General features: G+C 37.7%; 2 protein-coding genes across 2 annotated transcripts; one reads left to right on the top strand and one right to left on the bottom strand.

The window, feature by feature from the left end:
* The first annotated feature begins 163 nt into the window (after window positions 1-163).
* Window positions 164-8,650, top strand: prodh2 (proline dehydrogenase 2). Its single transcript, XM_082152141.1, has 13 exons — window positions 164-269; window positions 389-891; window positions 1,861-2,051; window positions 2,576-2,702; window positions 3,025-3,096; window positions 3,176-3,256; window positions 3,348-3,491; window positions 3,608-3,774; window positions 4,128-4,238; window positions 4,322-4,410; window positions 4,478-5,988; window positions 6,480-6,603; window positions 8,248-8,650. The coding sequence occupies exons 2-11, from the start codon at window positions 649-651 to the stop codon at window positions 4,657-4,659; spliced, it is 1,407 nt and encodes a 468-aa protein (XP_082008267.1). The 5' UTR covers window positions 164-269; window positions 389-648; the 3' UTR covers window positions 4,660-5,988; window positions 6,480-6,603; window positions 8,248-8,650.
* On the bottom strand, window positions 5,987-12,280 carry tbx6 (T-box transcription factor 6). The gene is made up of 8 exons (XM_082152096.1): window positions 11,440-12,280; window positions 9,996-10,206; window positions 9,619-9,886; window positions 9,040-9,183; window positions 8,842-8,912; window positions 8,646-8,707; window positions 8,214-8,472; window positions 5,987-8,132 (listed from the first exon to the last, which is right to left on the bottom strand). Exons 1-8 carry the CDS (start codon window positions 11,507-11,509, stop codon window positions 6,476-6,478), a joined length of 2,742 nt encoding a protein of 913 aa, XP_082008222.1. The 5' UTR covers window positions 11,510-12,280; the 3' UTR covers window positions 5,987-6,475.
* Between the last annotated feature and the right edge of the window lie 3,249 nt (window positions 12,281-15,529).

The raw sequence follows: 15,529 nt of genomic DNA, 5'->3' as shown, positions 1-15,529 counted from the left end.
TCCAGTGTATCAAATTTGATTTAAAACTTCTTTAAATTGTCAAACATTTAAAAATTGGCTATTGATTTTGTCATATTTCACAAAGTTAGGGCACTGCCCTTCAATCTTAATGTCCCAAAGTTCAAACGGCACATCAGTCATTAACCAGCATGCCTAAAACGAACCTCCCCTCTCTCTGCCCCATTCATTTGCTCTCATCCTATCTGTTTATTTGCACTGGAAAGTTGCACAGAACCTGCATATGTTAGTCTTGGCGTCCATAATAACAGGTGAGATTTCCTGACAATTTCAGCCTTTTCATCCCACTTCTGTGGTAGTACCATTTTTCCGGAGTTGCGCACTAAAGGGAATCTTTTTCTGCTTCTTTCCCATGTTTATATGCGTGCAGGTGTCACTGATGTTTGCTCTGTCTGTGGAAACCAAATCACACTGGTCTGTATAGGTAGATGTGGTTGTATGCAGGCATATAAACAACGCATATGAATTGAATGAGCATTGAAATTGCACAATATTAATGGATTTCTGAAAGAACAGCTGCAATGTGCAACTCTTAAGATTAGATTTGTGCAGGGATCAATAGTTCACCACTTTAAGTTTTGTTAAAAAAAAAAACCTCTCTTAGTATCTTTAACTGTCAGAGCAGTGGAGATGTGTTCTCTTCTTCGGCCTCCAGTGTTAAGTCGTCTCATATCTGTGCGGCTCAAGAGTGTGGCTGCCCCGCAGTCCCTGAGGACAAAACATGATCTAGACCTCTGTAACCCCTCATCGCCTGGCTTTCTGACCTTTGAGGATCCTCAAGCATTCAAGGTGAAGAGTTTCTGGGAGCTGATCCGAGCCCTCGGAGTCTTCAGGCTTTGCTCGTTCCCTGTGCTGGTTAACAACTGTGGTAAGGTGAGGACATCAGCAACATCTAGATCCTTCTGTTAACCACTAGTGAAACAAACTTACCGAATCAATGTGAACCTATGAAGTCACCACTCATAATTACCAATTAAATCTAGTTTATTTGTACAGCAAATTTCACAATACATAGTTTCTAAGTAGCTTCACAGAATGATTGTCAAAGTAATGAATATGCAGCTACAGACGGTACTCAACCAGAATGCATTCTTTGCTGCCACAGGTCCCGGATAATGAGATAATACAAGTTATGTGGTTAGTAAACATCATGTATATAGTTAAGCAGACCTGTAATGAACAATGTTAGGCAATGATTACAAACTTGTGATTGTGATGATTACAATAAAAGGATGATATTTGACAGTTTTGTATGTTGATCTAAAAAGCTGGACTCATCAGATGTCTTCATGATAGTTGGTGCAATCTGTACTTACTTTGGGATGCCAGAGCATTTTAGGCAAAAGATGATAATTTGTATTATGTTATTTGTGATAACATATTTATAATTGTAGGCCTAGTACAAGTTTATGAGAAGCATTATGTGAATGCTTGGCTAAAGAGTTGTCTTTAGTCTGGGTTTATACAGAGTGTGTCTGAGCCCCAAACATTTTCAATAAGGCTATTCCAGAGTTTAGGAGCCAATAACTCCCTTGGGTGCAATAGATCTAATGTTTAAAAATAGTTTTTCCGCTTATTTGACTATCATCTTGTTTATCAGCAATCAGATTTTTTCTCAGTCCTGTCGAAAACTGTTTGTTCTCCCTATTCTGGTAACAGTCTCTCTAGTCTATAAAATGGACTACATATGCCATAGTATGGTTTAAGTGGTTAGAATATAGGTTATCATAACTTGTAATTGATGTTTAAAATTGTACTTATGGTCATATAGTCCTGGAGAGGACGGTCCACGGACAACATCTACTTATGGTAACATTTCTCGTTATCTCTTGTCTAACAAAGCTAATGACCTTTACGAGGACGGTTTTGGGTACGCGAGGTTTCTCCATGGTCGTACGCCCATCCGTGTACGCTCAGTTTGTTGCCGGGGAGACAGAAGGTGAGATCGCAGACTCCATGCGAAAGATGAGCTCGCTGGGGCTCCACCCCATGTTAGCCGTCCCCATTGAAGAGGACCTAGGAGAGAGCACTGGGTAAGACATTCAGATTTTGCCATAAAAATATAACCTCACTTTAATAAATCAGACAGCATTGAGTGGATCAAGTGCATTGTTGCCTCTATGAGGGCATGTTTTTGTAAAGACAAAACATAGATCATCGTTTAATGTTTATAAAAAATAAACTTCCACCTTGAATTTTTTGCACAAATAAATTTGTTCACAAGATGGCAACACTGCCCTGGCTTTGCACATATGTTAAGTATTTGTGTAAAAACCGAAGCATCTGTGAGCCCAGATATGCAGCTGCACCATGAGACCCACTGAGCCCAGAGGCTGAGCTGCATCACGGGACCCAGTGAGCCTGCACTTGGAGCTCCACATTATACATTTCTCAGGCTTTTTTGCCCTATTGTACCAATACTTTTTTAGGTGAATTTGCTGTGATGCGATATAGTTTGCAATATAGTTTATAGTTTGATTTATTAAGTTGGTGGGATTGTAAAACATTTCATTCTCAGCAAGTACAGACTTGATCATGGCACGCGTTATATCTACAGGGAACAGCGATATGAAGACAACCTGGCAGCCATGCTGGATTGTGTCCTGATGTCTCACGTTAATGGCTGGAGCAAGAATCCCATGATGCAGCTGAAGATCACGGCACTAGTCAGCCCTGAGCTGTGTGTGGGTGTTTCCTCTCATCCCAATATAAAGATTGATTCTTTAATGGAAAGAGATTAACATCAGTTGAGATTAACAAAGATTAAGGTTCTTTGTCTGATACACTACCAATCAAAAGTTTGGAATAAATACGTTTTATTTTTTATTTTTTATGTTTTTTGAAAGAAGTCTCTTATGCTCACCAAGGCAGTGACTACAGTAACAACAGTAGTAATTTGAAATATTATAACATTTGAAAATAACTTTTCTATTTGAATATATTTTAGTCCAGTGATGCAGTGATTACTCCAGTATTAGTAGGCTAACTATATTAAACTCTGTTCAGGTTAAGCTGACGTCTCTGCTGAAGACAGAACAGTATGATCTGAACTTGCTTGTGAGAGCCATGGAGGGAGAGGTACAGTAGCACACCATAAGATTACTGTAATCTGATATTTATTCTTATTGCTTTAGATGGTTTTCTTTTTCACCGATAGGAAGTCGTGTTTCCTGGTCTGACTGAGAGTGAAAACACACACTTATTATTCAGCCTTCAGAGACTCAACAAAATAGGAGAGGTACCAAAATTTAAACGCACAAGTTCACAAAATGTTAAAGCTAAAAGAAAGATAATGCTGGGAATGACTGAACATATTATCATGTGTTTAGGCAAGTGTTGATAAAGTCCGTGTCCTGGTGGATGCTGAGTACACTTACATGAATCCTGCCCTGTCACTCATCACCATGGCGATGATGAAGAAATTCAATCAACAAAGTGCCTGGATCTGGAACACATATCAGTGCTACCTTAAGGTTGCCACGAACCTTCATTATCTAGTGCTCATTAAAAAAAAGATTAAAAAAAATGTTGTATAAAAAGCAGTCTATCTCTAATGGCTTTACAGATATACTTGTTTCTTCACATACAGGAATCAAAGAATCTATTACTTGATGCCGTTCAGACATCCATTGATCAGAGTTTCTGTATTGGGGTTAAACTTGTCAGAGGTGCTTACATGGACAAAGAGAGAAAACTAGCCCAAAAAGAAGGGCGAACAGATCCAATTCATGAATCATGGGAGCACACTAATGACAGGTGATTCTTTGACTCCAAATGACATTAAAAATGGAAAAAACATTATCATTGAGAATTTCAAATGGTATAAATAACCTGGAAATATATAAGACTGATTTATTTGTGAATAAATCATTATTTGTGATTTGTGAAACTTTTTTTAAAACTTTTTTTACAGTGATTTTTGGATCCATATTACTCTTTGTGAGTGCACTGTATAATATTTATAAAGAAAATTAATTGGCACCATTTAAATTTTTTATTTTTTTTATTTAATAGGCTACAATTACTTTTCCCCCTTACAATTTGTGTTTTGCAAGTGCTGTAAGTCCTTTTAGAGGCAGTTTTTTTTAAATGTCTTCATTTACTTACAGTTATAATGGATGTCTGGAGATCATGCTGAACCTCATTTCAGAGAAACCTGAACGCTATATGATTATTGTGGCCACTCACAATGAAGAATCAGTCAGACGGGCAGTGACATGGTACACCTTCATAAATCGGTCATCCCACTGACAAGTCATTGTCAGCATTGTAAAGAAGATCTGTGTTTGTTTCTGTGTTTCAGGATGGAAGAGTTGGGGCTTCACAGAGATGGAAACTCTGTCTGTTTTGGTCAGCTGCTGGGCATGTGTGACCATGTCTCTCTTACTCTGGGTGAGTCTCATTTTATTCAGTAGCACTGAATGAATTAATTTCCTTCACATTCATTTTCTCTTCTCAGCCCAGCATGGTTTCTCAGTGTACAAGTCAGTGCCGTACGGCTCAGTGGACGACACACTGCCATATCTGGTGCGAAGGGCTCAGGAGAACCGCACTGTGCTCCAGGGAATCCGTAAGGAGAGAGATCTACTCAGACAGGAGCTCCGCCGCAGACTCAAAGAAAAGATCACAGGGGCCAGATAGAAAAACTTCAGAAGAGAGACAGAGAGAGAGAAGAAAGAAAAATCAGGGTAAAGGGCAAGTGGCAAAAGACTTTCAATACATCTTAACTCGACTGATTGACACATTAGCCTTTAAAAGTCCTTCTAGGAGATAAAATAGTGCCTTCTAGTGGACATTTATGATGATTTAGAATTGAAGTGAGCATGAAATCAAAACTGTCCCTTTCTTAATGCCTGTTTCTAATCTTACTATATATAATTGCATTAGAATCAAAATGCACAATTAATAAGTCCAAAATAATCCAAAGAAAAAAGTTTGCCTTTGTAACATATATTGCATTAAAATCCACATCAGAAGCACATTATTCATCACTGTGGACATCCAGGGGTATTTGCCACGGTTGTCAGTTAGAGAACAACAATGTGAGACTCAAATAAAATATATTAAATTATATCAAACCACTTTTCTAATATGTCCTCATTTGAAGTGTCTCTCTCAGCACCCTGTGCTTGAGTGTAGTGCTGTTTACCTAACCTTGTTTTAAACCCTCTCTTTGTCTATCACCAAATGGAAAAGGAGGAAAGAGAAATCAATGGAGGTGGGAAAATGAAGGAGGGGGTTGAGGTAATTATCACCTGGACTTTAATGACTGTTCCTGAGTTTCTAACGCACACCCACTCTCAACACCTGACCATGAGCAAATGTTGTGCAGAACTGGAACCTGATGGTTAAAATACTGGCTTGTTTTCGAAGATATGTCATTTTGATTTATTTTGATTTTTAAATGATATTCTCACTTTCATGTTCTGTCACAATTTGAATGTGTAATACTTTTTTACTTTCTTTCTGAACCGTCTGCGCCCAATTGCATGTAAGTACCTTATCTTATATTGTGGTTGGCTGGCACAATGCAGCAGCCTTATCCACATTTTTTGTCAAGAGTTTCAGTACGTTTCTTTACCTTACAATTTAAAGAATTAAAAAAATCTGCAAAAGCAAACAAACCTGCTGACTGTTTGCCAACTTTGCCTCATTCAAGTATTGGTTAGGTATTTGACCAATGAAATTAGATTTACTAATAGATTTTATTTTATGACAGGAATAAGGAGCACTGTTATGTTGTGATGTATGTTAATTAATGTTGTAATGTATGTTAATTAATGTGCAGTGACTTTATACTGTATACAGTGTAAGGTATATGAACACTTTCTGGTGGTTAGTGGAATATTAGTGCGATATGCCTATAGCTAATGTGATGAACCACATCTATGGTTACTTTGCTAGGACATCCAGGGGACAGGAAAGGTCTTGCAGTGTTTGTTTGTGGATGCAAATTGATTTCACATTTTGGTATGTAATTTTAATGCAATGACATTCAAACATTTAAGTGTTTAAAACTTAAACCTGACCACCATAGAATATGGATTTGATGGATTGATGTATACACACACAAATAAAAAAAAAAAAATATATTAATAAAAAAATACAGTTAAACTCATTCAAACTTTATTTTCTAATTTAAGAATACAAATAGACTTAAGAACTAGAAATATACAGCTTTATTCGACTTCATCAAGCATTGCAAGTGCAAGCATTGCACTAAAAACCTTCTAACAATCCCATGACTAGCATAGTTAAGATTTAGTTTTTCAACCATAAACACCAATAAGTTTAACATTTTAAACTATTACAATGTTTGGGATTGTCTCTTTTTGTCTCACATGGCCTCCAATGCAGTTATATAATGTGCAGTGCTTCCATCATCTTCAGTGCAAAGTCATTGACTGATGCAGTATCCTTGCAAACTTAGCCTTACATGTTATTTTTCTGTTTATCTTCAGAAAACGGCTCTTCCACCAATGTCAAAGTAGGGCCCCTGACCATGAGCATGAGAATGCTGTGGCTGTCTATAAATATGCCTGAGGGGTAAATGCAGGGAGGATCGAGGATCCTGGCAAAGACGGAGTGAGTAGGAAGGAAAAGGGTTATAAAGGGACGGGGGAGCAGGGGAGGAGAGTGAGGGATCAAAAGGAGGGAGCAAGGAAGGGTGCAGTACCATATCTGGCAAGTAGGGGGCAGCAGAATTGAGCTGCGAGAAGGTGCCAATCTCAGTAGGAGCTACAGAAGGGTATGCGCTTGATGAGGTAGGACATTGTGGATGGTTTGAGATTGGAAGAAGTGGGGGATTTAATTGAGAGGTACTTGAGGTTTGGATTGGGTGAAAGGACTGGGAGGTGATTTGAGTGGGGTTTCCATTTTGGGGTTGAATATGAGGGAAGGAGGGATTAGGGTATGACTGGGTAAAGGTAGATTGAATTTGGGTTGGGTTTGGGATCGCAGGGACACTATAGATCGAGTTAGATGAGGGCAGAGTCAGACTCTGAAGAGGATGTTGAGCAGATGGGATAGAAGTTGGGAAGGGGTAAGAAGTGTGAGATGATGTTGGTGTAGGATTTTGGAGATGGCCAGGAGTAGTGTGTTTCGGCAGAGATGCAGGGAATGGGGGGACCGGGTATGCTGTGGTATGGTGCAGTGTGTTGGAAACCGACTGCATAGGGCCTTGATGGAAAACATTGGTGGAAGGAAAGGAGAAGGATCCAGTTGTTGAATAAATTGGGTTTGGAATTGCTGAAATAGTGCACAGACCTGAGGATTGGGAAACTGGAAAAGAACAAGTTGTTGGAGTTTGAGCAGATCCAGGGGTACTCAAGTTGAGGTTAGGGATCTGTTGAAAAGGGGGAAATGGGAAGACTGATGGGTTTGTCATAGAGTTAGGGGTGGACTGTGCTGCTGGAGGGAAGGGGAATGCAGTTGGCGTCATATTTGAGTCAGAAGGGGTGGGAATTTGATTAGGGTTGCACTGCGACACCGGTTGGAAGGGTAGGGTAGATTGGGATAGACTTTGACATTGAGGGGATGTTGGATCTGGGTCGTTTGAAGACTGCACTGGAGGGAAGGGAAAGGCTGTTTGGGTTGGGTTTTGGAGAGCAGGAGTTGTTTCATTGGATGAGCTCAATCCACGGTCGTCCACCTGATTTTGGCCAGGGTCAATAGTTAACCCAGAACCTTGACAAGAAGAGGGGGGGATAGATTGGAAAGGGGGATTTGTAGGTGTATGGGGACTTAGGTTGTCTTGGGATTGGTCTGTTGGAAGAATAGAGTGGTAGGATGATGAGGAGAGAAGGTGTGGAGAGGTGGAGTGAGAGATGGAAGGGTACGAAGAGCCTGGGGGAGAGGTCGTAGAGGAGGGCATAGTCGTAGAGGAATTTAGACCAGGATAGTCTGATGAGGGTATAGAGGAATATGTGGACATAGAGGGTGGCGATGAAATTGTGGAGGGCTGGGGGAGCTCAAGGCCAGAGTTCTGTGTAGAGGACACCATAGAATAAATGGAAGGTGACTGATGCAAAGGCACTGATGCATGTGATGAGGATCTGAGATGAGCAGTTGGGAAAGTTGATGTGTATCCAGGAAGGTCCATCATTTGACCAGACCTGTAACAAAAAGTAGACTATCTTTAACCCTGCTCAAAAACTTTGAAAAAGTGTTTAACAGACATAAGCATATAGACTTACCCATCCATCAGTGTGTTGTTCACATTATTTTCAGGAGTTGTCTGTGGATGACTTTCCATTGAAGAGGGAATCTCAGAGGTCAAGAATGATTGTCCAAGGACAAGTGGTTGGTCAGAGACTGTCTGGTCTGGGAGGGATGGTACTTCTGTGTGAAAACCTGAGTCTGTAATTGGGAGGGCGTTTATAATGGAGAGGGCGGAGTTTGGGAGTTCCACTGATTGTGGGAGGAGCTCAGTGGAATCACATGGGTCACATGACTCTGAAAGAGGGAAGCAGGAGAGCAATATTTGAGAAACCAAGTACTTTATTTTTTATAAAGTATTTTTTTGTGAAGAGAACAGAATAAATCATGTATTTTTTATGTGTCAGTTGTGTCTTGGTTTTGAAAGATTATAGATTCTGAAGTAAATAAAAATACATTATTATCCTCACCAATATCCAACGATTCCTCTTGATTGCATGTAATTTTCCTCTTCAGCCTTGCATCTCTTTGTCTGAGGAAAACAACAGAAAAATATTCCGCTCTCAGTCCAGATGTCTTAAGACGTTTTTGTGTTTAAATAAGAAATGATGTGTACTATTAGTGAATTATTATTTAATATTGGTGTATAATTGGTGTTTAACTTACTTCTTGCAGTTCATGCCATTCTCTCTAAAGCCTTTCGCAAAAGGATTTGAGTTTATTTTCAGTTCAGTGATCTAGGAGAAAATAAAGAAAAACATTTTTTTTAAAGAAAATTATTTGTTTATTAAATGTAAATATGTGGCTTTTTCATTGTGTTAAAATTATTTGATATTAATCTGAGAAATGTATTTTTGCTTTCACCTTGTTGTTCTGGTATGCAGTGACCGTAATAAACTGTGTTTCTGGGAAGGTGAAAGAGTGCTGGGCTCTTCCCCACATCAGCACATCACGGGCCTCGATCACATGCACTCGTGGCTGGTATCGATGTAGGGAATGGAGAATGATCTTTAGGAGAAAGAGTGTGGGAAATAACTGTTACAGTTGTGGTATTGCTGAGGTCATGAAGTCATGATGCCCAAAACAAAACGTATATAACACTTTATAATCACTCAGAAAAGGGAAGTTAGATTTGAGAAAAGTCTTTCATCATTTGTTTCCTCTCACAAACCTGGTTTGATATCTATGTTTGATATTGTATTATCCATGCAATGAAATTCATTCAAGTGCAGAAATAGTTTTTGGAGCCACTGTATATTATAGAAAGTGTCAAAAGTATTGTAACAAAGTATTCTGTTTCATTTTAACTATACATTACAGTGCTGACATAGTTAAACATCTTTGAAAAGTTAGTTTTACCCAAATTTAAAATAGTAGTATAATAGAATTGATAACTTTATTGGGAATTTTAAAACGGGTATTGAAAGATGCCTTTTTACTCACATATCCTTGTGCGTCCAGAGTGTTATTGGTGAGTTTGGCCCGGTGGAAGGATATGCTTCGGTTCTGCCAGTGTTCTCCAGTTGCGGGAGAGTCTGGGTGGATGAAGACGCGGTCTGGCAGCCGAGCCTCTGCGCCGCCAACCACCTGCCAGCTGCTGTCTTGGAAACGATAGCGAGAGGAATCAACAGGTACAATGTCTAAAAGAAGAATGTAACGCAGAGTTGGGTTCAGCCCTGACAGCTTCATTCGCAGCTGTGGAAACATTCTCCTGAGGAACAGAGAAGGATGAGAAAGGTTATGGCATTTTACCAAACTGACCAAATGTGTCGTAGTGTTTTCTGGTGGATATATTCTTTCCATGCTCAAAATGTGCTCACCTGCCCTTCTTAGTGACGATCATCTCAGTCCCAGCTGTGCTGAACTGCTTCCACAGAGACGCGTTCTCAAGCTCCATTTTGACATTATCCTGTGGAGTCCCAGGAGTCTCTGCAGTGGCCGGAGGAGGCTGCAGCAGTCGAGCGGGAAGCCCACGGGCTGCCATGTCACATGTAGTGGGATACATCGGCACATGTGCTGCGGGTTCACGATCTATAGGAGAGATGGGCAGACAAGAAGCAGAGGGTGATATCTGCGTGTTAGAATTAAACTTTTAATATTCGTCGTATTCTTTATAGAGGAAAAAGGTTCTTTAGATGATTAAAATGTAATTTTTACAGAAGAATACAATTTTATTTTGGGAACTGTTCACTAAAAGGTTTTTTGGGGATCCAAAAATGGTTCTTCTATGGCATCGCCTATTTTGGAGCCAGTTTTAAAGAGACGCAGAAGTCTCGACGTGTTAGATAATGGCTTGATTTAGTGTTTTATCAGTGAAATTTCTTAAAAGTCTTCTAATGCACTGCTTATCTCTACCCAGACAGTGCCATAGTGTCGGCCCACATCTGGCACCCGTGGAATCCACATGTACCAGATGTGGCCCGGATCTGGGCCAACACTATGTTGCTGTCTGGGTACTCAACTATAAGCCCTATTTTCACAGACATGGTTTAGATTAAGCCAGGATTAGGCCTTAGTTCAATTAGGACATTTATAGCTTTTATAAACGTGCCTTAGAAAAAACAGTTACACTTTACTTTAGAGTACATTGTACATTGTTACAGTGTAATTATATATTTATGTACTGAGTAATATTAATTAAGTGCATGTACTTACTATAGAGTTAGGGTAGTATTAGGGTTTGGTTGAGGGTTAGTTGCATGTAATTATGCATAATTAACTGTTAATACTATTGTAAGTACATGTAACATGTAACAAGGACACTGTAAAATAAAGTGTTACCGAAAAAAACATTACTGGTGTGTATCTTGATTTTAAGATATGTCAGTGGAAGTGTCTGTCAGTTAAAGCTCAAACATGCATTTTAGTCTGGGACTAACTTAAGCCTTGTCTGTGAAACCGGGGGTAAATATTTGAGACTTAATTATTCTAAGCACTCAGCACTCTAAAAAATAAAGGTTCTTTATTGGCATTTTTGATTCCATGAAGAACCTTTAACATCTATAACCCTTTCCTATGCACAAAAGGTTCTTTATATTTCTTACGCTAAGAAAAAATGTCTCTTTTAAGAACTGTAAATGGTTCTTCTATCGCTGTGAAAACCCCATTTTGGAAGGATTGTTACTTGAACTGAAGTGCTTTTCTCAACTCACTTTCTCCCATTAAATCTCTGCAAACACTCACATACTAATCTAAATGCATGGACATTTCTGCTTTCTTTTATGATTTTTTCCATTGCATTGAAAGATCTGAACTCTCTCTTACCTCTATAATAGCAGTCGCTCAGTCTCTGAGGTCCCAGGGCCAAACTAGGGTACATTTCCACACCCAGCATGTTTCTAGACGTCCTTTTGTCCTTGCTTCACTTTTGAGTTTATCAGTATCAAATCAACACCTCGCTCACTGAGCTTTCATAATGGAGAAATTCGGTTTCAAAGTCTTCTGCTGTCTTCGTTCGAGCCTCCGATGACTTTTCCTTTCTGTATCTTCTCTTCTAATGCCTCTGCGTTTGTCTCCTCGTGTGTTATATAGGTGAGCACACCTTCACACGTTTACCAAATGGTGGTGAGGTCTTCACACTTCATCCCTCTTCTGTTTCTTCAGGGTCCATCTTTTGGGCCCAGCACTTCTGGTCTTAACACAATGGCTAAATAAACACAAGTCTGTTTCTCATACACACACACACACACACACACATTGCTTAGCACATCAAACCTAAAACATCAATGTAGTATTTGTGCTTCGTCTGCTTCATCCAAAGTTAGTATTTTCTAGACATTAAGTTGTGTCTGGATTGACTGGTATCTGTGATTCTGCATCATACTGGCCCACAGCAAAGAAAAGTCATAAATAATATTTCTTTAATATCTTAAATAGTTCTGCTAGACAGTAATGGGATTAAATGTAGACTATCATTGAAGTCTTTCAATACTTAAATGTTGCTCCTGAGAAAAACAAATTGTCCCAAGGATATGATATTCGACACTTTTTTCCAAATTTGCGTGTAAAAATATGAGCTATAACTGAGATAGTACAGTATGATTAAAAACAATAGTTAAATAGTAGAGATTTTTATTCATTCATGGTACACTTTACAGTAAATTTGTTTTCAATGAATTCAGATTAGTTATGCAGTATCTATCATGCAACGAATGTAAATTGTTTGTTTATTAATCTAGGTTAATGTTAATATATGAATAAACCATTGTTCACTTTAAATTCATGTTCATTCATAATATGCAAACTAATGTTAATTTATAAAACTTGTTAAAATAATTTTTATTTCATGTTAACTATTACATTCTATACTGTAAATATACAAAATATATTTGTTTAATATACATGTATAACATACGTTTGGAAAATGAATATTAATATTAGTATATTATATGTTATGTTTTATATTATATTGATTTATTTTTGGTTATGATTTAAGAGTGCATGTGAGCGAGGTGCTACTCTAGATCTCATGGATTTATCTGCTGACTGAGCTGATGTCAGGTCGATTTCCCCGAATGAAAGAGGAAGTTCAAAATGAAAATGAATAACAAAACTTGTATGATGCAATGGCACAACCATATATGGACTGTCTGTACCACTACCGCTATCCATATGGGTTTAACATTGACCGGATGAGGAGTACTAGATTCATTGTTATGTAATACTAAAAGGATTTGATGTCCAGTTTAACGTTGGCCTTTGACCTCAGCTCAGTTGGTGGCGAGGGGTGGGGTGCAGGTGGAGGCGTACGACACAGTTTGGTCTTACTGCTACAGTTTGGTCTAAAGTAAACACAGGGGTTCAGACACTACATCAAAATGTCTTTTAAAAAGAAACAATTGCTTTGGACGATGACACTCTTTAAAAAGATACAGTTCTTTACACATAATAATAGTTCTATTTAAAACCATATCATCCTGAAGAAACGTTTAGGGTTCTTAATTCCCGCCATTTTGTTTTTAAATCTCTAACAAATACTTTCAATCAACCTAATATACAGACACTCTCAACAAGTACTTGATATCTTTCTTGAAATGTCTACACATTTTAATTTTCATATCGTAAGTTTGGTTTCAAGCTTTCAAATTGTTTCGTATTTTTCGAATTTGAACAGAACATGTGAGGAGCTCTGTTAAGATGAGGATATACTCCTCTGACCACAGATATTACATTTTTTATCCATATTGTTCGAAATTATTACTTGGGTTTATGAATAAACATGCTTAGTCACAAAAACATTAAATCTATTCCATCTTTGTAACATACACCTAAAAATAAAGGTTTGTTATTGGAATATGGTTCTACACTGTAAAAAAAATAATTACATCCCCAAGTAAAACATTTCTAGTGACTGATAACATCTAAATTTTTCAATTAGTCTGACGTATTATTTCTCATTAAGCCAATGTTAACAGACTATTGCAACAAGAATTGCACTTGGGCCAATGAAAAAATTTAGATGTGACCAGTCAAAATTTTGACTTGGAGAGGTTAGAAATTTTTTACAGTGTATAAAGAACGTTTAACATCCATGGAATCAATTCAATTGTGTGAAAGGTTCTTTAGATTATTCAAATGTTCTTCACATTAAGAAAAAAATCTGAAAGGTTCTTTGGGGAACCCAAAATGGTTCTTATTGCATCACTGTGGAAAACCCCCTTTATTTTTAAGAGTGTACTGAATTTTCACAATGGTTCTGCTATTGGTACAAGCCGAAGAACCCCAATCTGGTGACGTTTAGGTCCATTGTTCCATAAAAAGGTATATTCTGAGTCTTAATATCTACCCAGCCAGTCCCAAACTCTGACAGATCAGGATCAGACCGCTTCAGCATTACTTCACCTTAACACTGTTGTTGTAGTTGTTGTTTGTGTTGTCCATTCACAGGCCCGTGATAAAGCAGGGCTGTGAGAGCGAGGGGAAGTGGAGGTGTGTGTCTCAGAGGGGGGTGGATGTCATTACGGTCCACAGTGTGTGTCTGCTTCAGAGTTTACAGGGACTGTAAGGCCTAATGGCAGCTAATGTGTTTATGAGTGCCCAGGTGTGTGTCTTTAAGCAACAGTAGCACAACTAGACTCGCCGCAACGAGGCCGTTTTAGTGTAAGGATAGTGAGTTGTACCATAAATCGGCTAACCGCGTTGTTAAAAAGCTGCTAAATGTAAAAAATATGCTTACGTTAAAAACTGTTTCCTGTAAATGGTAAACTGTTACCAAGTTAGCATACCATTACTGTGAAAAACTGTTAATGGTTTAACATCACATTATGTGTAATGTCTTTGTTTTTAAGGGTGAATGATTGTGTTACTTTGAACTAAAGTGCTTTAAGTTTGTTCAAATATGAAAACATTGCCCCTCACTTTCACTTACACAGACAAACTTGTTTCATTGTGTTCATTAGTTTAAAAAAAACTAACTCAGTGTTGATGAAAATGTTTGAAATGATGTGACTTGTGATGTTCTTGTTTTGAACTTACTGTAGAATGAGTGAAGTATACTAGGAAATTAGTATTAAATGGATTTATAATCAATTCCTGGTGGAAATTATGTTGAACAAATTACACTGTAAAAAAATATTATACTGTAAATTATGGATAAAAAAAAAATGCTACAGTAAAAACCTGTTACTCTATACAGTCAAAACTGGTTACACATCACATTATATGTCGTTTTACTGTAAAATAATGTAAAAATTTATGATTTTTAAAATTTTTTTGCAAGAAAAACTATGAACTACCATATAATTTACAGTGAAAAACAGTAAAAACAGTTCCAGAAGTTTTTTCCAGCCGGGTTTTTACTGTACATTTAACAGAATATTGATCTGCAATCTATAATATCTGGTCAATATGACCTGGTAACTTCTTTAATGCCAACACACATGTAGCTTTTGTGATTTACTGTAAACTGATCAGTCCGAGTTTTCTTAGCGTAGTTGTTCTGTGATGAGATCATCTGTTCAGGTTTGATTTTACACATGATACCGGGACATTTCATAAACTTCATCTACTTGATTACTTGATCATTTTAGATATCCAAGCAATTATGTTTAATACATCAAATTCTTAAAAGAGCTTGTACATCCCTTGTAAAGAAGTGTGCTTAATTTGATTGAATGTACACTTGTAGTGCACTTCCAGTTCCTCTTGAAAAAAAAAACTTTAAAAACTTTGTACTTTAATTAAAACTTAAAGTAGGCTACATTGAAATCATCATGTTTAAATATCTTTTATCGTACTTTAAAGAAGAACAATTATTTTGAAGTGTTGACTAAAATATGAATGCACATGTAGAGTACTTGCTTTTAATTTCAACTGTAGTGTGTTATTAAAACGATATGTAATTAAACATTTGTAA

This window comes from Leuciscus leuciscus (assembly GCF_965113295.1).
Source record: "Leuciscus leuciscus genome assembly, chromosome: 21".
In the NCBI taxonomy this organism is placed as follows: Eukaryota; Metazoa; Chordata; class Actinopteri; order Cypriniformes; family Leuciscidae; genus Leuciscus; species Leuciscus leuciscus.
The sequence above is the reverse complement of the archived record's forward strand: the minus strand, read 5'-3'. Positions and strand labels throughout refer to the sequence as shown.

Bases quoted from the DNA above. Each gene is read 5' to 3' on its own strand.
- tbx6 (XM_082152096.1), bottom strand. From the start codon at position 11,509: ATGCTGGGTGTGGAAATGTACCCTAGTTTGGCCCTGGGACCTCAGAGA. The intron at 8,708-8,841 runs GTAAGTTAAACA...TGTTTTCCTCAG, and splicing joins AATGGCATGAACTGCAAGAA to ACAAAGAGATGCAAGGCTGA. The intron at 8,133-8,213 runs GTAAGTCTATAT...TTTTTGTTACAG, and splicing joins AACAACACACTGATGGATGG to GTCTGGTCAAATGATGGACC.
- prodh2 (XM_082152141.1), top strand. From the start codon at position 649: ATGTGTTCTCTTCTTCGGCCTCCAGTGTTAAGTCGTCTCATATCTGTG. The intron at 892-1,860 runs GTGAGGACATCA...TGTCTAACAAAG, and splicing joins TGGTTAACAACTGTGGTAAG to CTAATGACCTTTACGAGGAC. The intron at 3,775-4,127 runs GTGATTCTTTGA...ATTTACTTACAG, and splicing joins TGGGAGCACACTAATGACAG to TTATAATGGATGTCTGGAGA.